The 23,973-nt window shown below is 43.8% G+C and overlaps 1 protein-coding gene across 4 annotated transcripts in view; it reads left to right on the forward strand.

Annotated features, from left to right (window-relative positions):
• The window catches only part of Asap1 (ArfGAP with SH3 domain, ankyrin repeat and PH domain 1), a 291,208-nt gene that overhangs the window by 222,777 nt on the left and 44,458 nt on the right, over window positions 1-23,973 (forward strand). For all 4 annotated transcript variants that reach the window (XM_028773285.1, XM_028773286.1, XM_028773283.1 and 1 more), the window contains exons 13-15: window positions 1,700-1,769; window positions 17,805-17,892; window positions 20,200-20,248. In XM_028773285.1, coding sequence (XP_028629118.1) covers window positions 1,700-1,769; window positions 17,805-17,892; window positions 20,200-20,248 — 207 coding nt within the window. The remainder of the gene's footprint in view (window positions 1-1,699; window positions 1,770-17,804; window positions 17,893-20,199; window positions 20,249-23,973) is intronic.

The raw sequence follows: 23,973 nt of genomic DNA on the forward strand, positions 1-23,973 counted from the left end.
CCCCCACCTATACAGGAGATGTTTTGGGAGTGTCCTCTTTCCTCTAGTGACCAGGAAGCACTTCATTAGCCATCTTAGCCAAAAAACTGAGAGCCTTTGTTTATTTCCTTGGCTTTATTAATTGTATAAGAAAATATGAGAACTTATTTTATATTTTGTTTCTATAATATATGTGAATAAGAAAGGTTAATGAATGAAATTTTAAGTAAAATGAATGAGCCTCATAGGAAGCGATCCCTCCCGGTCACCGTTTGTTGGTAGAGAGGGATGCGAGTGGTGGTGGCTAGGCAACGAGTGCCTTACTGGGATGTTAACAGACTTGTGTGAGGGGGAGATGAGATGCGATGCAGGGCCTCTTGAGTAAAGCTGCTGCAGGTGTGATTGACAGGTGCTTCCTTTAATCAAACATAGCCCCTGTCCTTGCACAAGAAAGTATATCATGTGGCTGTGATTCAGGAGTTTTTCAGTTGATGGTTCTTTTTCCCTCCTGAGGAGACTTAACATTTTGTGTATATGTTCAGTTTACATGTAATCTATTGGTGTAGCTTTTCCCTTCACTCTGTGCAGCATGCTTTGGAGCAAACTCCTAGTAGTTAAATACACACAAATAATGTTTTTAGTTGGATTTGTGGAGGTATACTTACAACACTGACTTAAGAAGTGGGAGGAGGCGTGACAGAATACGGTTATAGGCCTAGAAAACCAAACCTTCAGTGGCCTCCTGGTGCTGTTGCTTCTAAGGCAACAGAAGGCCTGACTTCTTTTCTGGCCCAGGATATCCCTGGTCCTATGGCCCAGTAGCTATGGTCCCAAGCAGTGCAGCCCCATGACTGGCTCGCTCACTTGTGCATGGACACGTTCTACCCACCCCACTCCACCCCCCACCCACGGCTTTTGTGGTCACCCTCACCGGGTATGTGTGTATGTGTATTGGTTGGGAGGTGAAGGGGGTAGGTGCACACGTCCACCCATATCCAGCCTTATGTCTGTATGTGGGGCTTTGTGAAAGTGTGTTGATGGGAGCTAGTTAAACAGGCTTTTTTTAATCCTTTGCTCACATTTTTCAACGTGTGTCATGTCTACTTGTGAATGGTCTTAACATGGTTTAATTTCCCAGAAGAATCAAAGATCTAAGTAGGATTCTAGTACCCCCCAAGGGGAAAGCATACAAACCCCAAATATAGAATATTCTTACCATGTAAACCCTAAGCTCTTTTCTCCACGTTCTGAGGCAGCGTCTGACTCTCCCTTGCATAGTAGCTGTCTTAAGTTTAAACTCCATTATTATTACTTATGGAGGCAGTCTACTAGCAGAGTCTTTTTAGGGAAGGATCACAGATGTGACTAAAACTTCTTTTTAGCACTGTCCCATGCAATTCTGTGCCCCCATCCCAGAGAAGGGGACTTCTGTGTGGGAACTATAATAAATGTATCTTTTCTACTACTAGAATCTGTCTCTCCTATTTTCACTGTCAAAAACAGTTCTACCATGAGCTTCTCTTCACAAGCCTGCCCATCTGAATTTCCTTCTTTCTACCTGGCGTAATAACAGACATCGAGGACTTTCTGTTTTGTGTGGTTTCGGGAAGGAAGCTGGTTTTATGTGCAGATAGCTTTTCATAATGACTGTTTTGCCTCATGATTACACACCCCAAGTGAATCATGTGCAACATCAAGTTTTGTTTGATTTGCTCCCTAGGATCCGGAAAGTGTGGCAAAGAAGGAAGTGTGCTGTCAAGAATGGGATCCTGACTATCTCACATGCAACTGTAAGTGAACTGGAGTCTTTGCTTACCCGTCCTCATGCTTTCTTCTCTAGCCTCCTCAGCTTGAGGCAAATGAGCTGACGTAACAAGCATGAACTTCCGACAGTGTCTTAAGTTAAGATTAGTATTGCTATGATGAAACTCCGTGACCAAAAGAATTCAATTTGCTTATGATTCCATATCCCAATTCATCATCAAAGAAAGTGAGGGCAGGAACTCAAGGAGCTGATGCGGAGGTCATGGAGGGTGCTGCTTACAGGCTTATTCCTCATGGCTTGCTCAGCCTGCTTTCTTGTAGAAACCAGGACCACCATGGCACCCAATAGTGCCCCACCAACAATTGGCTGGGCCTTCTCCCATCGATCTTATGGAGGCATTTTCACACCTAGAGTTCCCGACTCTAGCTTGTGTAAGTTGACATAAAATTAGCCAGCACATGAGATTCCTGTACTTTGTGAATCTGGGCCATGTTCTTCAAGATGGTCCTTCACAATTACTGATTTCTCTTGCCCATGGTAGACTATCTGACTGAAATGATGGTTTTTTGTTTGTTAGTTTGGTTGGTTGGTTTGGTTTTATTTGGTTTTGGTTTTGTTTGCCCTTTCAACCTAAGTCAGGTAGGGCTTAACTTTCTAATCTTAAGACCTTTGGGGAAAAATGGAATTAGTTGTTACCCTGAAAAACCTGTGAACTACAAAGATAGTAGAGGATTTTCTTTGCTTGAAAAAGTAATACAGGAAACAAAAGATTGCATGTAAAATCTTCAGTCATGTTGTTAGAGTATACAAGTAAAGCAGGGCCCTTCTGATACAGCATTTTTACACTTGAAAAAGCAAAATCTTTCAAATTCTCAAGTAGGATAAAGACCATAATGGGAAATGTATCACACTGGAGTGGAAATTACAAAGTGTATACAGTCATAAGTACAAAACAACAGCCTACAGATTGGGAAAAGATCTTCACTAACCCTACATCTGACAGAGGGCTAATATCCAAAATATAAAAAGAACTCAAGAAGTTAGATACCAATAATACAAATAACCCAATTTAAAACTGGGATACAGAGCTAACCAGAGAATTCTCAACAGAGGAATCTCAAATGGCTGAGAAGCACCTAAAGAAATGTTCAACATCCTTACTCATTAGAGAAATGCAAATCAAAATGACTCTGAGATTCCACCTTACATGTATAAGAATGGCTAAGATCAAAAATTCAAGCAATAACACAAGCTGGCAAATTTATAGGGCAAGGGAAACACTCCTCCACTGCTGGTGGGAGTGCAAACTTGTACAACTACTCTGGAAATCAATTTGGTGGTTTCTCAGAAGAGTGGAAGTAGTTCTACCTCAGGACCTAGCTATACTATCCCTAGGCATATACCCAAAAGATGCCCCACTATACCACAGGAACACTTGCTTAACTATGTTCATAGCAGCTTTATTTGTAATAGCCAGAACCTGGAAACAATCTAGATGTCCCTCAACTGAAGAATATATACCAAGAGTTTTTAAAAATACATATACAACTTAACCCAGTGACCTCTGCTTAGAGAAAAAAAATTGAGTTAAAGTTCAATACTCCTGTGTTAAGTGATATTTCTGACAAGCTAAGATACATAGTCAATTACAAATAGAAAACATAAAGTGAGGAGTGGGTGTATATTCCATTGCTAGTTTATAGATGAATGGTGAGTGTTCATTATGTTACTAGTTTATAGATGAGGGGTGAGTGTGCAATATGTCACTAGTTTATAGATGAGGGGTGGGTGTGCATTATACTACTAGTTCATTACAGTTGAGAGCTAAAAGAAGTACCAGTCCTCCATAAAGTATATTTCACTCAATCATCCTGATAGCCAGTGCCATCCTGACTATAATTTCGTAGATGAAGAAACCAAAGAACCAGGAGGACTATAACTTGGCTGTTAAGTGGCAAAGTGGGAAAACAAATGTAGGTCTATGGGACTTTGATCCTCTTTGCCCTGTTCGGCTCACTCTGCAAAACCTACTATCTTTCTGAGTCTTGACATTGGACACTGGTGTTGCCCGTCTTGCCATGAACACCCTGCCGTATGGAAGCACACTCCTTAAGAGTTATCACATACATCTTAAAGATTGCTGTTCTTTATGGAATTGGAGTCGTTACATTGTCTCTGTCCTTTGTCCCTGAAGAATTGTGTGTTTTACCTGAGGGTTCCCTTCAGACAGCCCTTCTAGATTTAACTGTCCTGATGGTTGTGACCAGCCCACCCATGAGATACCTAAAATACTTCTCACCGACTTGGAAAAGTTAGTAGTTGTTTTGTGGCTGTGTAAACTTCATTGTCAACATGACTGGATTTAGAATCACTTAGAAGACACACCTTTGCCCTTCTATCTGTAAGGGTATTCCTAGAGAGGTTTAACTGAGAAAGAAATGTCCACCCTAAGTGTGGGTTGCACCCCCATAGAGGCAGGGTTCCCAGGATGATGGAATAGAAAGAAATGAGGAAGTCAGATGAGGCAGCATTCACCTCTCTGTTCATCACTGTGTTTATAGTGGGACTGGCTGCTCCCGTTCCTACTGCCAAGCTCCCCTGCCTCAGTGGACTGTTTCTCCTTAACTTAGGAGCCGAGGGAAAACCTGGAGTTGGGTATTTTGCCACAGAAACAAGGAATGTAGCTAATACGCTATCCTGCCGCTGTTTGCTCATTCAGTCTTCATTCCACCATTCTGCATGTGCAGACCTGGGCATCACAGTTACAGTAGTGGAAAATCAGATCGTTGGACACACTTCTAATAGCATCATCACCTGTGTATACTAACTAGCGTGCCTAGTTCTGGCTGTTTGTGAAAGGCTGATGTTATGTACTCTTGTTGTACCTTCTACAGGAGAGCTCTTCCTGTCAACCCCAAGGAGACATTTGACAAGTTACACAATGCCTTTCCCATGCTCTGTTTTGCTGCTATAGAAGGGCTTTCTCAGAGGAGACCATGTATGTGATGAGGGGATCATTGCACTGTTTCCTAGGTTATTTGACCTAGAACAATTTGCTAAAGATGAAAACTCAGTTCTCTCCCCTTCTCTTTCTGTTTCCTGCCAAAAGACATTACTGTGGCCAAGCCAACTGTTTTCTGTGTATTCTAATTAACAACAAATAGCACATTGGCCACACTGTTTGGTGGCTAATAGACAGTGGCATCTGTCAGATTGGCATCTGAATCCCTGTTTGCTGTTCACTCTGTGACCTTGAAAAAAAGTGTTCAGCTCAAAAATCTCATGAGGATTAAAAGAGATGGGGGCAGGGCATGTATGAGATTAACAGTGTACTGCTATTACTGTTGCCTCTTCAAGTGACATTACTGAAGTCTATTAACATAGTTTGGTTTAAGGAGAAAATGAGTCCCTTCCCTGATTCTGATTCCCTCCCATCAAGTTGTTACTGCGTTACCCACTTTTCTCTGTTTAGTCCAGACATTTCTGCTGGTAGCTACATCAGAGCCCTGCCCCCACAGAAATACACCATTGGTCACATAAAATTTGGATGAAAACCAAAACCAGTAGTGTCCTGGGTAAACAATTGACAGGGGCTCTGCTGAGGTAAGGGACACAGATAATGCACCTACTCACGTGGGGCTTCACAGAATAACCGGAACCTGTAGAGTACAGCCTCACTTGGTCCTCAAAACACCCACAGGACAGGGGTTGCTGTCTTCAGTTTTCATAGGACAGATGAGGAGAAGCAGGAAGATGCCACGTTTGTTTATCTTTAGAGTGCCAGCAGCTAGCACTGGACTTGGCTCAGAAAATACAATCAGTGCTCAGTGAATGCATCTTTTTTCCTTTGTGGGAAGGCCTTGTTGTATAGCCCATGCTGACCGCAGGTACATAATACTGACTCACGCTTGTAAGAGCTGGGACCATATGTGTGTCTTACTACATTTGCTTCAGTGAGTGTTTTTAAATGAAACTACATTGTGTGTGTGTGTGTGTGTGTGTGTGTGTGTGTGTGTGTGTGTGTGTGTAAGACTCAGACTATACTCCGTGACTGACTCCATACAGTTTGGAACGTTCAAGCTCCCAATTCTGCTCTTTCATCACACATAGAGCTTCTCTCATCCTTGAATTGCAGTAGTGTCAGGAAGGGGGATCACTCTGAAATCCTCTAGGAAGATGGAGGTGGGTTTAGGAAGGTCTGTTTGAATCTAAAGATTGCATAATACTTTGTTTTTAAATGCCTTCAGATTCCCTGTGGTTAACACTGAAACAGCTATTAAGTTGATAATCACCTTTATCTTTAGACAGCCCTAAAATTACCTTAATATCACCCAGAAATCTACCAGGAAGTCACCCCAAAAGGTCAGGACTCCTGCCAAACTAGACCAGGCTGAGTGACTGAAGGTGATGTGTGTGTCCACTGCTAGGGGCTCTCTGTCTGCAGCTGATGGATCTGAAGAGTGTGGCTTGGTGTGAAGGAGTTACTTATTGCTAGAACACATGCTGGAGGCCCACAGAGTTCTGCGAATGACAAGAGTCCTGCCCTGTGAACCTAGCTGCAGCCAAATGAGCGTGAGCCCCTCATGAGGGTCTCCCACCCTCACCTATAGCATGCACAGTGGCGGTACTGGAAGGCAGTGAGCACTCCTTAGCCTGGTGCATATCATCATCTCTGCGAGCTGAGGTGGGACTGCACCATCCACAGCCGTGGAGCTGGACCTTCGGGGTGAATCCCCTCTGATAGACACTAGATTTCTAGTAACAACTGTTTGGATAAATTTGAGCCATTAGTAGTGTCTGGTTCCTAAATGGTTGTAAAGATTAAGTGAGTTCATTGATTATGAGCAATCAGGACAGGATGTGAGGCAGAACTAGGGCTCAGTAAATGTCAGCTCTGTGATCAGTACTGCTTTATCTTCCTCTCAGGTGTGGCTACCTCCATGGTGTTAACTGAGTTTATCAGAATCCTTCTGTACTGCTGTGCCTTCATTTCTAGGTATACTGTACAAAGTCACTGTGCGGCACATTTTTTTTTTTTTACCCTTAGAATTTACATTTCTACCTGGTGGGAGTTGGCAGCAGTTCTGTCTACTCCCAGGACACTTCACTAGAGGAAGAATTGGGTGTTGCTTTCTTTTTGCTTGGGCTTTCTGCAGCAGTGGACAGTTCCCAAGAACTGTTGTCTTTCAGGCCTGTCCAGAGCTCTCAAGACAACATTCTCCAGCCAGAGCTTTACCACATCCATTGACAACACACAGAGGAAGCAAGATGGACCTGCAAGATGATTGATACTTCAGTTTGATGGACTTAACACCTTGCTTCTGTGGCTGACCTTTGAGACATTTTTTTTCCTCAACCTTTTCTGGACTCCCCTCTGCTCTACTTGTGCGCATTGTCCATGGGAAGAGAAAATTGTTCTTCTTTCTTCCAAGAATCAGAAAAAGCACTGTAAATTCTAGGGGGACAAACTTGGGCTGCTGCCTGTCAAACTTGGGCTAAATCCTGAACAAGCTATAAAACTTGAATGAGTTATTTAATCTTTTGGCGCCTTAGTTTCTCAGGTACATAATTTCCTTATTAATGTGTTTTGTTGATTTTTTTTTTCTGAGCCCAGCACTGGGGTAGGTACTATATGCAGTGATTAAAAGGGTAGGCCCTGCACTCCTGGAGCTCAGAGTAAACCTAGGAAAAGTGCTGTAGAAAAACCTAGCAGGATACCATGATAAAAAATGAAGGGCAGCTACCTCCTCATAGTCAGACCTAAGTACATCACTCTACAGCTAAGTCAGCAGCTGTTTCAACAAAGGGAAGCTCCATCCAAAATCCCCAGCCTAGACACCATGTTGAAGGAGCTTCAAGAAGCTGCTATAGATAGTTTGCATTTTTAAGGAAGATTCTTGGAACATATCACTGTTTACAGCTCCTGGATAACAAAAAGAGATGGCTATCAAAATAACTGCCTACTGCATTTTCTTGAACTTGTAGTACTTTCATTTTCTATTTCTATTGATTTCTCGTCCACTTGAACATGTTTCAGGTCTCCTCCAGCACAAGGCAGTACCTCTCAGCATGTTACACTTCGAGATCCCTTCTCTCTCTTTTTAAAACTTACTTATTTTGTGTTTATGTTTATAAGGATTTTGCCTGAGTGTGTATGTATACCATATGCATCTGGAACCCATGGTGAACAAAAACAGGTTTTGAATCTTCTTGAACTGGGGTTACAGGTGGTTGTGAGCTAGAAACTAAACCCAGGTCCTCTGCCAGAGCAACAAGTGCTCTTAACTGCTAAGCCGTTTCTCTAGCCCCTCCCTTTTCCTTTTACGTAAAAGGGCAGAACTGATTTGTATGATCCAATTGACAGTGCAACTGTGGGTCTGGAGGAACTGGTATTGAACTTCCTCACAGACATTTGAAGGAAAAAAGTGGGGTTGTGACCATACTCAGCATCACACTGAAATAAACAGTACTGTTTGCAGGGTCGGAGTTACCACAGAATATCTCTGTAGGCCTCTCCATGCTGTATGTTTATTGGAAGACTTCTTGAATTCAAGCTCTGTAAGAGCAGGTTTAGAAAGCCATCTGCTGACATGCCAGGACCTTTCTTACTGAATTCAGCAGGAAGCTCTACTATTTTGAATCCTAATGAAAGTTCTTAGCATTTCCTGCTTGAATCCCAAGGTTACATATTAGCAAAATAAGTTTAATTTATTTCAAACAAAAGACTTTATCACTGGCATTTTAATAAATGTCTCAAATGATCAAAAGATAGCACAGTTGGTCAAAATGAATCTACTCCTCCCAGTCCTGGCTGCTTATGAGACTGGAGACTATACTTCCCAGGTAATGCTGACATTCACTGGCAATGGAGAACCACTGAGTACGTCTGTTCTCTGCCAGACTCACAGAGAGGAAGAGGGGAAGACATGGAAATGTACAGATTGCCAGGATACTGGTAAGGTCCACTTGTCGACCTCTGGCCACTTTGAAGTCTGGTTACTACCATCACCTTTATTCTAGTAGGATTCCATTTTAATGAGTAACGAAGTTAAATCTTAAACAGTAAACTGGCCTCATGGTCTAAACCCTCAGTTTTGGTAGTTCAAGCCTCCCTTCTGCTGCACTGCTGTCCCCTCACTCCTTTTGCATGCTCTGTGTCTTGACACTCATCGAGATTTCATGCCCTTTGCCCTCACACTGCCAGGGCTCATTCAGTAGTGAGTTCCGCTGTAACCTTCATGTTACGGGCTTTGACATGGTGTTTGAACCATAGTGACTTAGTGGGCAGTTCTCTAGAAGTTACTATACATTAACAGGAAATCTAAAAGAGCTACCAGGACACCATCAGAGTAGCTATGTGGGAAATACCCTGTGGTAATCATAAAAATCATGGCTGACCTTTTGAGCACTGCTGTGGCTTAGATATGGTTTGAATGTGGCCACTAAAACTTCGTTTTGGGAAGTTTTGTTTCCCACTGTGGCAGTGCTGAGGTGGTGAGACCTTGTGAAAGCTTGCTTATATATTCATGTGGTTCTTATAGGGCCCCAAGTAAGTTGTTATGAAAGAGCAATGTGACCCCTGAGGTACGCCCTCTGACTTGTCTCATCACATGTCCTGTCCCTCTTGTCTCACCTCTGTGCCCTGACATGATGTCATCTTCCATGATGTGGCCAGCCAGAAGCCAGTACAAAGGCAGTGTCTGATCTTTTGGACTTTCCGCCTCCAAAAGTGTTGACTAAGTGTCTGTCCTTTGTAAGGGACCTACCCTCAGGTACTTTATTACAGTAGCAAATGGACTTAGATGGCCGCTCACAATAGGCTCCACACTTCACATAACTTTTTCCTGTTTACCTTTTATAACACCTTCAAATAGCTATTTGCCCTATTTCAAAGAGATGATGTCTGGAAGCCATACAGCCAGTAAGTGCCAGACTTAAACCCAAGAAACTGGATTCAAGAGTCTGTGCTACCTCTGATGGTGAGTGGATTCTTGTCACACATTGCCTGAGTCTATTGTCACAGTCAAGAGGACATTGCTTTCCTTTGTCATTTTGCTAAAAGTCTGGGTACAAATACAGTTCAGGTCTGGTGGTTCCCTGAGTCTCAGGACGTGCTCGTCGGTCCCACTGCACAGCTTACACACCTCGAGTAACATGTGCGTTCTATTGGCATCACTTTACATGTCTCAGATCTACGGGAGTCTCGGTGCCTGGCTCCTGGTGTGTGGCTCCACCGAAGGCAGGTGTTTTGTAGTGTTGGCTCTTTGGTTGTCATAAAGCAGCAAGCATGGCATCCTTGATTTAAATAATCTTCTTTTGACAAATCCTCAATAACAGGATTGTCACAGTGCTAATGCTGCCTTGGATTTGAGAACCTTCCAGATTACTGTCATACTTCCACATTGAAACAGCCCTACAAGGGGCTTGTTTCATAAGTAGGGGTGAAACTGAAGAATTAGAATATAAAGGGGTACAGATAAAAACCACAGGCCTCCCATCCTGTTGTCTTGAGGTTTTTATGCTGTGATGTGGAGGTCTGAAGGGAACACATTACTCTGTGCTTCTAGTGTTCTAGAAGTGGGGAGAACTGACCCTTGTCACATGAAACCTATAGTGTAGCAACTTGTTAGTAAGAGTCATCAGCCTAAAGAGACAGAAAGACCTGGATTTATAAATTTGAAGTTGTGGAACAGTTTGGTATCAAAATCAGTGAGTTTTCTCGGAGTGCTTCATCTAGTGTTCTGCTCTCCCCAGCTGTGGAGAGAGCCTGCAACCAGGAAAGCCAGTCCAGAACAAGAGTGAGACTGGCATGAGTTGCACTGTTTCCTCTCTGCTCTGGTCCTGCATCTCATAACACATAAGCCTTGCAACCCCACCTCTGCTACCCTCGAGGTAGTCCTACAGCCTGATGGCTAGGTAACAGGTTATCTCCCAATAAGGACAGTCCAGCCAGCACCTAGAATTCCTCTATACAAATGAAGCATTTCCTCAGCTGCAGCCAATAATGTACATTCACTCTAAAAACTCTTAACTACTCCCCAAGTTTTATATAGCCCTTGTTCACACACACACACACACACACCCCGTAGAGAGAGCTGTTTCACTGAAACTGTCTCCAGGGAAGGCTGTTTCTTCTGTACTCACTCTGCTGGAAATCCTGCCAGCCCACCCACCCCAGCCAAGCTCCAATCCTTCCCATCCAGCCCAGTGCACAGTGGTGCCTGATACACCGAGGAGAAGAACAGACCCAAGCCAGTACCCAGCTGTGGCCGATGGCAAGATTAGTTGTGTGCCTCGGTTTCCTCATATCCTGAACAGACAACAGTAATGTGGTCCACATACTGTATTGGTTCATTTTTCTCACCTTGACACAAACTAGTCACTTGAAGAGAGAGAGCTTCATCTGGGACATTGCTTCCATCAGATTGGCCTGTGGGTTTGTCTATGGGACAGTTTCTTGATTAATGATTGACGTAGGAGACCAAGACTACTTTGGGCAGTGCCACCCCTGCACTGGTAGTTTTGAGTTTTATAGGAAAGCAAGCTGAGCTAACCATGAAAAACAAGCCTTTAAGCAGCATTCCTCTGTGCTTCCTGCCTCTGCCCCTGCTTAGGTGGCAGCTCTGACTTCCCTCAGTGATAGTTTGTACAAGCGACAAAAGCCATTTCCTCCCACATTGTAGTCATGGTGTTTATCACAGCTGCAGAGAGTGAACTAGGACATGTTGACTGGTTGGAAGAGTTAAATGAATCCATTTATGTAACCCTATGCCAGCACGTGACACCGCACACCTGACAATGTGATGATAGCCTTCCTCTGAAGGCCTGCCTTGGTGTGTGAGCTAACAGGAACCTGTCAGAGACCCTGGGCTGGGCCACTCCCTCCCTACTTTGTGGACATAATGTAGTGAGGATCTTCTTTTAAAGTAATAATAATTATAGCCCAGGGGTTTCATCATCAAGTTAATACATTTCATATAAATACTTCATACAAAAGGTGTGGGATTTTATAAATTCTTGATGAGTAAGAAGACACGAACTGAAATGACTACTACAGATGTGTGAGTTTAAAGTTTTTTCTTACTAGGCAGGTGTGGATACCCTACCTTTAGTACCAGCACTTAGGAAGCAGAGGCAGGTAAATCTCTGTGAGTTTAAGACCAGGCTTATCTACATAGTAAATTCCAGGACAGCCAGTGCTAAGTACAAAGACCACATCTCCAAAACAAACAAAAAGCCTCACTGACCTTTGTCCTGCCTGAGTTACACTTTATATGTTGCAATAGCAACACTCATTATGTGTTTGTAGAAATGGCTTTAAAAACTAAAACGCTAGAGTGAAGTGACTTCACAGATAGAGTAACAGCAGCACTTCTCATTAGCAGCCTCATGAGCTTTCCCCATTAGAGTGTTCTTACACTATATGCTTAGTGTTGACCCTAGAGTGAAAGGAACATCAGCCCCAAAGCAAAGGGACAGGTTTCTCCAATAGGGATTTTCTTGAAAATGTGCCCTTTTAAGTTGGGTAGAGGGAAACGCTTTTAATTCCTGTACTGTGAGGCTGAATCAAGGTAGATCTCTGATTTCGAGGCCAGCCTGGGCTACAAAGTGAATTCCAGCACAGCTAGGATTGCAGGAAGAAACCCTGTCTCAGTATAAGTTAAAAATTAAAAAAAGAAAACAAAAATGTCTTCTTTTAAATATTGTTTTCCTTACGTATACCTCCTGCATAATAAAAATTGGTTCCATGGTTACAGTGGCAAAGAAAGCTAGGACCTCCAGAAGCTGTTAGTTAGTTGTTCTTTCTTTCTGTGGGAAGGATCACTGAAGAGATAGGGTTTGCTTGTGACCATAGAGTAACAGTCTGGATGTGAGGCATGCTAAGAATGGTGGATTTCTCAGTAGACAACTGCATGGTGTGAGGGCAGAATGAATGAGCTGGCCCTTAAGGGCAGAAAGAACCAGTAAAGATTCTTGGCGAGGTTTTCAGGCCTGACCTTGACCAGGAGGCAGTGTAGTAAGTAGGATGAGATGGTACTGTAAGACAAAGGTCAGCATGCCCCATCCTCCTGAGCCCTAGTGGCCTTGCCTATGAACTGGGTTCAGGGACAGTAGCTATGCTGTCATTACCAGGGCATCTCCCAACACCACCACAATGCCTGTGGGTTGGTAAGGGCCATAGAGAAGAACCACTCTGGAGACAATTTCAGGGAACAGCACTGCTTTATCGCACTGAACAACCAGTTATCTAGTGGAAGCCTGTGACTGTGATTAGTTAGCACCGTATCTAGGATCAGACAGTGAGTGTTCACACCACCAGGGTTGCTGTGGAAGAAGTATGAAAGGAGACGTGGAAAGGGCAGACATGTCAGCAAGCCAGCTGCCAGCTTCTCGTGCTACTTCAGTGTTCTGACTTCAGTAGCATGGTGTGCCATGCTTCTTACTTAGAATTACAGTGTGCAAGTAAGCTGACCACCAGGCGATGCCTGTATTTCCTCCTACACACCCAATTCATAGAGTCACTGCAAAAATTACATGAGACTAAAGTACCTGCAACTTAAGGGATCATAAGGAAGAATTTTGTCTTGCCCCCACCCCAAAATACCTTTCAAAAGCCAGTCATTGTTCATGCTGGAATTGTATTGGCAGCTCTCTCTGAGGCAGGCGTTTGGCATGGACCTTATTTCTTGCTAGGAGTTTCTTGTGGTTATTGAGGACATGCCAGGTACTCAGGTTCCCTAGAGACTGTAGGCATCTAATACTGAAGGGAACTTTGTAAGTGGCTAACAGTCTGAGCATCTCTTTTTCTAAGCACTGGCTCAGGAAGTACAGAGGTTTATTTTTTACCTCACCCTGGTTAGGGTCAGGCTTATTTCCAAAGTACTTAATGATCTCCTCATCGTGTTTGTGATGCAGAGCAGTTTACCAGGATGATTGGCATTGCAGTTTCCTTTCTGAATAATTCCAGCAGCTGTGTTGTACTGATAGAGAAGTAGGCCCGTGCCAGCGACTCTGCAGCTCCGTCACAAGCTGCACCCTGGTGCACACTGAGCTGCAACAGGACCACGGGACTTGTTTGTTTGTGGAGGCAGAGACTGTGCTGTTCTGCATGCAGGTTGACGGTCATCTAGCCGAGTGGCATGTCAGGCAGAGACAGCCTTGTCCCCTCTGTTTCATAGAATGTACCCAGGGCTTTCCTAGTTGAAACATTTCTCATATCAGAAACTTTGAATGTGTTTGCCCTTAGATGAGGATAGCGTCAATTGAAAAGCAGTTTTTAAGAATAATATATACAAGTTGAACCAATGCTTATTGAAAAATAGAAATCATGCTCCTCAGAGAAATCCTGTTAAAATCAAAGTAATATCAGTGGGTATAAAATTGTGATTAGTCAGGTGCAGTTTCTCCTGTGCAGTGTCGCAGCTTTTCCTCCGTGAGTTTGTATTATTTCCATGAAAGGCAAGTCTGTAAAAGGCCACGCCTGGGTGTTTAGGAGCACCAAGCTGTAAAATCTTCAGTTTTGACAGGTGTGCAGCTGGGTTTGGAGCAGGCACTCCTGAGTGAAGTCCCGCCTGAGCAACCCCTCAGGAGCGCTAGACTTGCCCCCACTCATCCCCCAGTGCCTCCATGGAAAGCTTATTTTTGAATCTTGGCCGTACTGAAGTCTCCAGCCTCTGCTGTGCCTTTAACTCAGATGCTCGTTTGTGGTCATCTCCACTATCCACGGGAGTGATGTTCTGCATGACCACTGCTCTGAGTGTCTTCCTCCAGCAGCATGCTAGGATTCCCAGAGTGTGGCTGCCTTAACCCTCGTCCTGGTTTTCTGTTCAGCAGTAGTCAGGTCACCCGTCTTCCTGCTCCAGGCTCTTTTTGCCTCTGCTGCCCTTTACCCTCCCCAGCTCATCCGGCTTGTTCACACTCAACGTTGCTAGGACCTTCACTGCAAGGTGTGGCTCACTTAATCTAAGTCTACCCCAGGACTCAGACCCAGCACTTGTGAACAGCAGGTGTGCTCTCGGCTTTCCCTAGAGCTGGTGACAGTGACACTTTTCACGTGCACTTAAAGATGTGGAAGAGGCTTTAGTAACTATCAAATGAGTGAGAAACTATTTCACATTTTAAAATGTCTTTTTTTCATCAAGTTGAATTAGGACTTTAGGTCAGAATCAGATACGCAGCTGTTCCCAGAGGTCTGTCACTATTTCTGCCTTTCCATGCTGGCCTGCACAGTGGAGTAGAAGAGTCGGGCTCTGACTCACTCGGCCACTGCCTTACTAACCATGCTAGGCATGGGAGTTAACATCTCTCTCCCTCACATCTTCTAGTAAAGGAAACTAAAAGCATTTCTTAGAATGTACAAGAAGTATATGTGAAGTTCTTGGAATGCAGGACTTTGGTTGATATTTGAGTGCTTGCTATATAAATGGCATAGTTTAGTATGCACATAGCATGCCGTTGGTTTAAAGGAAGACAGGAAACAAGTAGTGATGAGAGCCATAGAGAGCAGTGTGTGAGGGAAAGGCTGGCTCAGGAACCATGGCCTCTAGACACCGGAAAGAAAGCAGTAGAGGGGGGGGGGGGGCACAGTATAAACATACTTTACTTCCTGAACTGTCCCACCATGATGCAGCCAGGCCAGGTTGTTTAGTTTTGCTCTCATTTTAATCTGTGGAAAGATTATCATCTTTCATCAATATACCTATAATTTAGTCTAAATGTCAAGAGTGTTTTTGAAATTTTGTAACTTAAACAAACAGCTAGAATGATCATTATTGCTATAGTAGTTTCTGTGCCTCTGCTAAAGCTCTTTGGACTTGAGGAGGACATTCCACAGGCCCATCCCAAAGCCTTTTTCTGATGTCCCTCTACTCAGCATTGGGTATATCAACTGCTTTGTCTGTTACGCCTACTGCAGTTCAGCCTGGGGGAGAATATGTGTGGTATAGGCGAGACATGCCCCTATCCCTTGAGGTTCATGTTGATGTGGCAACCTGACCATTCTGTAGGATAAACACCCAAGATGGAGTAAACTAATGGAGTAAACTGTGTAAAGTCCTTATCTGAAGCTGTCCAGAAAATACTTTGAACCAGTGTGTACTTAGCAATGAGAAGAGGGTGCTGCTGGTTGACTTGCCTATGTACAGCTAATACTGAATTCACTGGTTCTTTAAGATTTTGCATCTATTGCTGGGTGTTTCTGGTGTGAAGAAGCACCTAGAAATACCAGATTTGGGATGAAGAAATTATTGTGTTAGCTTTCTGCCATATTTAATATGAATACTGCCAACTGTTTCTTAAACTTTCAGAACCAAATTTCTCTACTGAAGAATCCTAAACATTGGTTTAAAAGGGTTTGGTGGTTTTTTGGGTTTTTGGTTTTTTTTTGGGGGGGGGGTTGAAAGAGATCCTGAAACCTCCTATTATACCTAATCAATTTAAGCTTAGGAAGTTCTTCCATATGTCTGGCCCAGATATTACATGATTTGAGTACATTTTTTTCCATTTGTACATATGGAAAACAGCTGCCCACCCTTCCCAATGACAATGTTTATGTATGTGCTTTCAGTCAGTGGTAAAGTCACGCCTACTCTTCTTCCTCTGAGCAGTGATTGATGCCTTTATCCCATCTTAAAAGTTTTCTTTTCCCACCCCTTTAATCATCTCTTGATTCCCCTAAGCATTCTACAGCCTTCCTTAAATCCAGATTCCAAACAAAACATAATATTCAAAGACTCAACAAAGACAAAGTCTCCTCCATCCTTTCCAGCCTTCCCAGGCTGTTGTGTGCCACTGTCATTCATAGAGGAAATAGGTAACACTGTCAACATCCAGAAGGATGAGCTGGAGGAGCCACAACAGATGGGACTGCCCAGTTTGTAGGCAGTTGGCAAGCCAAACTCAGGTCTGTGTAAAAAAGATTCACAGGCTCACACCCCCTGCCTCCTGTCCCAGTCTGGGTTCAGCTGATGACCCTGCAACACGGAAACCACTGCTCCCCTGTAGCTCTAACTCTCAGTACTGTCTCCAGTTGGGAAGCAAAGGTGGATGCAGTGACTGTGACCTCTCGCAGAGGGAAGGCTTCTTCACAACGCTGAGCACACACAGGGAATGGTTTTTCGAAGGCCTGCTGCTTAGGGGAGATGTAGTATGTGTTACAATACCACCTCTGATACTTAGATCTCAGAGTGGTTTACAGTGTCCCTCTCTGTCCCCTCCATGTCCTTAAAAAGTGAAGTTCCCAAGTGGCAGTTGAGTCTTTTTTGAGGTCATGACTGTCATATGAAGTAGGCATGCAGGTCTGACCAGAAAGTTCCACAGATTTTTCGTGGTGAAACAGCTGAGCTCAGACACTCTTGATAATTCTTTCTTTAGTTATGTCTGTAAAACGCATGGGACCTAGGCAAGTGCAGGCAGGAGGGCCAGAATGATTCAGTACTGCACTCCCTAAGTTACTTTCTAGATGTTTGTAGGGTCTGTTTTAAATGGGTGACTGAGTATTTACTAGTAAGTGATAAAAATCCTTGCCATGTGTTTGCTCTTGTCAGATACTAGAGCTGATTACACAATGCCTGGCCAGTGATAATTATCCTTATACTTTAAGGCTAAGTAATTTCTTATTGCAGTATTCACAAATGCCTAGGATGTCAGCATTGAGGTAACTGTTGCAGGGGTCATCCTGTATTAATGAGTGAAAATACAAGTCAGTAGCTTTCACTGTAAGACACAGGCTTAGAAGTACCAGTTACACACCTGAGGATGTCCAGCTGCTCTTGGTTCCATTCTGGTTGGCCTCTGGCATGCCTGTGTACAGTTAAGAAGCATTTTTTCTCTCCTTACTGAAGTCAGAATTTCAATGGAGTTAGTTTGTCAAGACTGCCTACTGGTTTGTATGTGAGGACAGAAACGTGAAGATCTGATGTTTCGTTGCAGTAAAGTCGATGTCTGTTTTCTTCCCTGCTAAAATTGTGTCCTGTCACTGAGCAGGCATTGTGAGTGTGTGCTACACTGAGGCCTTGTGTGGAGATGCTGCATATGTAACCTCTTTCCTTCCCTCTTACAGTCCAACAGGCAGCCTGCTAAGTTAAACCTGCTCACCTGCCAGGTGAAACCAAATGCTGAGGACAAGAAGTCTTTTGACCTGATATCACGTGAGTCCTGCTTTTAAAACCAGTTGGTCACTGTGGTTCTGACATCTACAGGTCTGGGTATTTAAGCACCAAAAGTTTTCAGTGGGGCTCCTCAGATTTAACACTCAGCATGTTTAGGGAGACTCCCATGAATCCTTTTGTTTGTTTGCTTCCTCATTTGAGGCAGAGTCTCACTTTGTCCCCTAAGTCAGCTTTGAACTCAAGCAACCCTGCCTCAGCTTCTCATATCTTTGGATCTGTGGGTTTGCACCATTTCCTGTCTCTGTGTTTGTGTTGCGACGGCTTAGCTGTGTCCTGTGTGATGTATTTAGAATGTGAATAGACAGCTGGGTCTATTGCACACCTTTCAGCAGGGGTAAACTGATCTCATGAGTTAAAGGCGAGCCTGTACTACGCATCAAGTTCCAAGCCAGACAGGGCTACATAGTAGACCCTGACTCAGAAACGAGTAAGACTAGCGCATTGATCTGTTTCTAGTATCCCCTCAGACACATTTCACAAGTAATGTCATTTTTCTGATCTGTAAAGATACAAGTTTTGATGTGAAACCTAGACACTTTGAAGTTGAAGTTGTAGAGATTCCAGCTTGTACCTGTTGATTAAGAAGTGCTGGTGTTGATGCAGGAGTGCAGGTACACCACTGTTCTGCAACAGGTCTGATATGTCCATTACATCCTTGCAAAATCGGGTTCTTCAAGGAAAAACCAACCCCCTTGTTTCAGACTGTTGTTTTGAACCTTGTTGAGCTGTTGTCACCACACCCTTTACTTTGTCACTGTGTGGCACTTTGCTTTTCTCCTTGGTGAGGGAGTAAGACCAGCCACCAGCTCTCTACTTGTGCCTGTTCTCTGTGCAGCAGGTGTCAGGAGACACTGTTTTGCTAGCCTGCATTTACTCACTCTGCAGCTGAGGGGACTCCTGAACCTCTGCAGCACTGTAAGAGGTGTGTAGCTCTGTAGAGAGCACTCTGGCACATGCTCAGTTCTATCCCCACCACCTCCGAGCTACTCTATACTATCTTTTTTTTTTTAAAAGAATTATTTATTTATTTATATGAGTTCACTGTAGCTGTCTTCAGACACATCAGGAGAGGACATTGGATCCCATTACAGATGGTTGTGAGCCACCATCTATAACGGTTGCTGGGAATTGAGCTCAGAACCTCTGGAAGAGCAGTCAGTGCTCTTAACGCCTGAGCCATCTCTCCAGCCCTACTCTATACTATCTTGAAGCACTACAATATGAACTCAGAGCCCAGCATGGCAGAATGGGAGCCACATGACCTATACAGAAGCACAGGTATACAGTCCTGCCCTTGAGGTTCTCTTATGAGGTCTTATGATGGAATCATTCGTGAGGATCTTCAGATGGAGACTGAGACTCCTGCAGCAACTCTCTACATTTCAGAGTCCCTATAACGTCCGTGATTATTCGGATCATTGATGGCATTGCCATCAATAAGTAATAGGCATCACTTATATTGATAAGTGCATGTTGTACAGTATTGCTAATTCTTATAGAAGGTCATCTGTTTAAAGAGAAAGCTGGGTGGGTTGGGCCAGCTCAGCCAGCAGTAAGGTGGGCATTGTATGTATATTCTCTAAAGTACACCGCTCTCAAAGGGTGCTGAGTGGGAGTGCCTGCCCGGGGCAGTCACATGTTCTGTGTCAATGCCAGCTAAGTATGTTGAAGCCCTTGGACAGTCCTGGGTTTTTTTAAATGAACTTCCGTCATGAACATCCTGTCCACTGCGTCGATGTCAGACCTTTTTAGAAGGCAGAAGTTAAACCTGCCTTCCCTGGAGCCTGATTCAGCTGGAGAAGCAGCCCGTTCAGCCGAGAGTGCTGCTTCCCCGCTGCAGTTGGAATCCCAGAGGAAATGGCAGTCCTTCCTGGATAGGAAGTACTGACTTGTGCCAGTTTGCCACTGACGCTCCTCTGGGTCAGATAGGACCTGTTTTTTTCTCAGTTTGTCTCTCAAAGAGGCATGTCATCCAGGTGTGATGGTGCATGCCTACAGTCACAGCCAAAGTGAGGCTGTCAGGAGAGCTGGTTCAAGACCAGCTTGGATTATATGTAGCAAAACGGTCTCAAACAAACAAAAATGCCTACTGTCTGCATGTTATTTGTGCTCCTTTATTTTAGTCCTTTGTACTTACAGAAAATAGTAAAGTGAATTGTTGATACATTGTTGATACATAATGGAGTAAGAAATAATACCAGTTTGTACTTCTGCAGAGACTTTAAAACTGCATTATTCATGCTTGCAGATACTCTCCTTTCTGAGATACTGTATTTTGTGTTTTAGATAATCGAACATACCACTTTCAGGCAGAAGATGAGCAGGATTATGTAGCGTAAGTACTTTCAAAATGACAGTGCAGTGGTTTGAAATTAAAGCGTTATTAACTACACTGGTGGCTTGTCACTTCTTTCCTGTCTCTGGGCCTTCACACTTGGCTCTTCTCTCCATCTGTCCTGCCTGCCTGGGATAGTCAGCCCCAGCCTCAGTACTACTAGGATTGTGGCTCCCGTGTCTCTGCCTGCAGCTTCTTCACACAGCTCTGTGTTCCTCTGGTCTGTATCCATGCACAGCCATTTAGAGACCCTGAGCTCTGTGAGAAAGTCACTGAGCCTTGCTTACCATATGATTGTGTTTTCTTGTATTTAGGTATCTTGCTTGATGTTTGGTCACAGTTTTAAAGTCACTTGGGATGTTCACGGGTGCTGCCTAGATGCTTAACTGTTCTTGTGAGAGAAGCAGAAGAGGCTGGCTCTAAGGGAGACACTGGCTGTATCCTCTTGCTGGACAAGCATGGTGCAGTCAGAGGGAACCATGTGCAGTAGAAGAGCTAGGGTTGGATATCACATACCACAGGGACTGCAGCCTGAAGTCAGTTTTATTCCTTTCTCCCTCTGGTGGCTTGGCGAGTTCAAACAGCAGTTTATTGTATTCTCAGCTGTTTCTCTTGGTGAGAAAGCAGTCAGTTAAGCCATTTTGAAGTGCTTTTGTTTTTATTTCTTACAAGTAATTTAGACCAGGTTTTATTAACTGCCAAAATTCATTGCCCATCAGTAATTCATTCCCTCCCTCCCTCCCTCCCTCCCTCCCTTCCTTCCTTCCTTCCTTCCTTCCCTCTATCCATGGATCCCCAGAACTCTGTTCAGACCCATTTGCTTCACTCACTTCTCCTCCCACTCCTTTTTTCTGAGTACCATACTATGCCTAATCTCAGACTCTGATAGGGACTCTGAAAGAGAACAAGAAAGGGACCACAAGAAATTTTCTGACATCTAGCCTCTCTTAGTCAGAGTTTCTGTTCCTACACAAAACATCATGACCAAGAAGCAAGTTGGGGAGGAAAGGATTTATTTAGCTTAAACTTCCACATTGCTGTTCATCACCAAAGGAAGTCAGGACTGGAACTCAGGCAGGTCAGGAAGCAGGAGCTGATGCAGTGGTCATGGAGGGATGTTACTTACTGGCCTGCTTCCCCTGCCTTGCTCAGCTTGCTTTCTTATAGAACCCAAGGCTACCAGCCTAGGGATGACACCCACAATGGGCTCTCCCCCTTTGATCACTAATTGAGAAAATGCTTTACACCTGGATCTCATGGGGGCATTTCCTCAAGGGAAGCTCCTTTCACTGTGTTAACTCCAGCTTGTGTCAAGTTGACACATAAACCAGCCAGTACATAGCCTTAAGGTATTTTAAGGTAGACTCCTTTGGAGGATTCAGGTTTTAAAACTACATGAATCAAGTACCTAAGAGATAATGGTACACATTAGATATCCAAGTGTTGTAGTGCCTGACACAGTGACTGAAAGCAAAACCGAGCCTACACTCACTGTGAGATCAATTAAGGGACCATGATGAAGTGCTGCCATTGACCCTGCTTAAACAAGGGTCATGAATTGTGCTAGAGAAATAACTCTGGGGTTAACAGTACATACTGCTCTTCCAGAAGACTACAGTGTCATTCCCTGCACAATGGTGGCTCAAAACCACCTGTAACTCCAGATCCAGGCGTTTTGACTTCTCTGATCTAGGGCACCTGCACACACATGTATACACACACACAATTTAAAATAATTTTCAAAAGTTTTTTGAAAAAGCAGTCTCTAGGGCTGGAAAGATGGCTCAGCGGTTAAGAGCTCTGGCTGTTTTTCCAGAGATCCTGAGTTCAATTCCCAGCAACCATTATAGATGGTGGCTCACAACCATCTGTAATGGGCTCCAATACCCTCTTCTGGTTTTTCTGAAGAGAAGGACAGCGTACTCACATATATTTTTTTAAAAAATCTCTAGTTTCTAACATAAGACTAAGATAGAACAATAAATATAACAGACACTAAAATTTTAGTGTATTGGATGTCTCTCTCACTCCTATACTTGTTTCCCAAGTGTTCATTTTCTGTGGTCATAGAAGTAAAATGGTGGGGTTGTTTCTCAAAATAAACTGAAGGTGAGCACCACCTAGAGTCAAGTCGATGCCTTGCAAACGCCTGGCTTGGCTTCTAGGTCTCTTGCTGCTGCATTTACTATATAGGTTTTCTGGGTAGTACTTTGCTTCATATTCTGTCACCCTGTATTTCATTCAAACAACAGGCTCAGGCCAGAACCTCTGTGTTATTAAAAGAGCAGACGGTAGCTGTCTGTTCTCAGGCCATGGTTTTGTTTGGTTTTGTTTTGTTTTGTTTTTGTAAAGCGAATTTGGGACTTTTCCTCTCATTAATGAAAATAATACAAGCTGATTTTATCTTTGGGAAACTACATGTACCCCTTGTATGAGTTTTTCCATAAATGGGGGAAAAATCACTCAAAAGACAAGCACATCTTGGTTAAAATTCCTTTTTAACTTTTTCAAAAAAAAACCATTAATGCACAATTGATACATATATTTAAAGTTGATATTATTTAAGACATTTTCACCTCTATTTCACAAGACTAGTCTCAACATTTCTCCTGGGCCATCAAACAAAATTCTTTGGTGGAGCCAGCTAGATGGCTCAGTGGCAAAGGCACCTGCCACCAAGCCTGACAACCTGTGTTAGTCTCCTAGGACCTACATGTTAGAAGGTACAAGTTGTCCTCTGCCTTCCTCCACACATGTGCTGTGGCATGCATGACCACACACATAAAAACCATCCCAAAATAAATAAATGTGTCATAAAAAATCATCTGACTCGGTATATTTTATGCTTGTTGGACTTTCAGGTTTTACATATAGCTTGGAAACAAAGGATTTGTTCAGTGCATACTGTGTCTCACTATAGTCATACCTGCTGCTGTGATATTACCCTCACCATTACTGACAAAATAGTCAACAGAAGCTATGTAGAGACTTACTTCACTTCCTGAGTCAGAGGAAGAGTCAGTTGTAGCAGAAAACCCATGATGACCAACAAGGATCTGTCTGTAGTAGTAGGAGCTGGTTGCATCTTACAGATCAGTGGGGGAGAGAAAGGGAGGGAGAGAGGAGAGAGAGAAGGAAGAGAAGAGGTGCCACCTTCAAGGCCCGGCCCCAGTGACCCACTTGTGGCCAAGTCTGGTTCCCAGTGCTTCCCCCGCCTCCCACAACAGCACCATCTAGAAGCAAGTGCTCTAATGTGAGCCTGTAGAGGGCTTTCAGATTTAACACGGCTGCATTTTTATATGCCATGCTTCCAAGTTCTACGCCCCTTTCACAAGCATAAACTTTATGGCTGCTATTACTATACCCTGCGTCTGCACTGTTAAGTGTTCCTGTAGCCAGAGGCTGCCAGAAAGCAGATGCCTTCTATTGAACACATTCCACCTTCTTACCATCCTTATATGCTCGTACCTTATAGGAATCCTCGTCACTTTGAGTGCATCCGCTTCATCCTGCTCACACAGGAATGGAAGCACCTGTACATTCACACAGGGTATTAGTTACCATGTCCTCTGTCATCCACTCCAGCCATCTCTGTGTGTGTCACCTGCTCATCCATCTTTGTGTGTGTGTGTGTGTGTGTGTGTGTGTGTCACCTACTCCAGCCATCTGTGTGTGTGTGACCTACTCAGCCATCTCTGTGTGTGTAATCCACTCCAGCCATCCCT

The sequence above is a fragment of the Grammomys surdaster genome, unplaced genomic scaffold (genome assembly GCF_004785775.1).
Source record: "Grammomys surdaster isolate TR1022 unplaced genomic scaffold, NIH_TR_1.0 224, whole genome shotgun sequence".
Lineage (NCBI taxonomy): Eukaryota > Metazoa > Chordata > Mammalia > Rodentia > Muridae > Grammomys > Grammomys surdaster.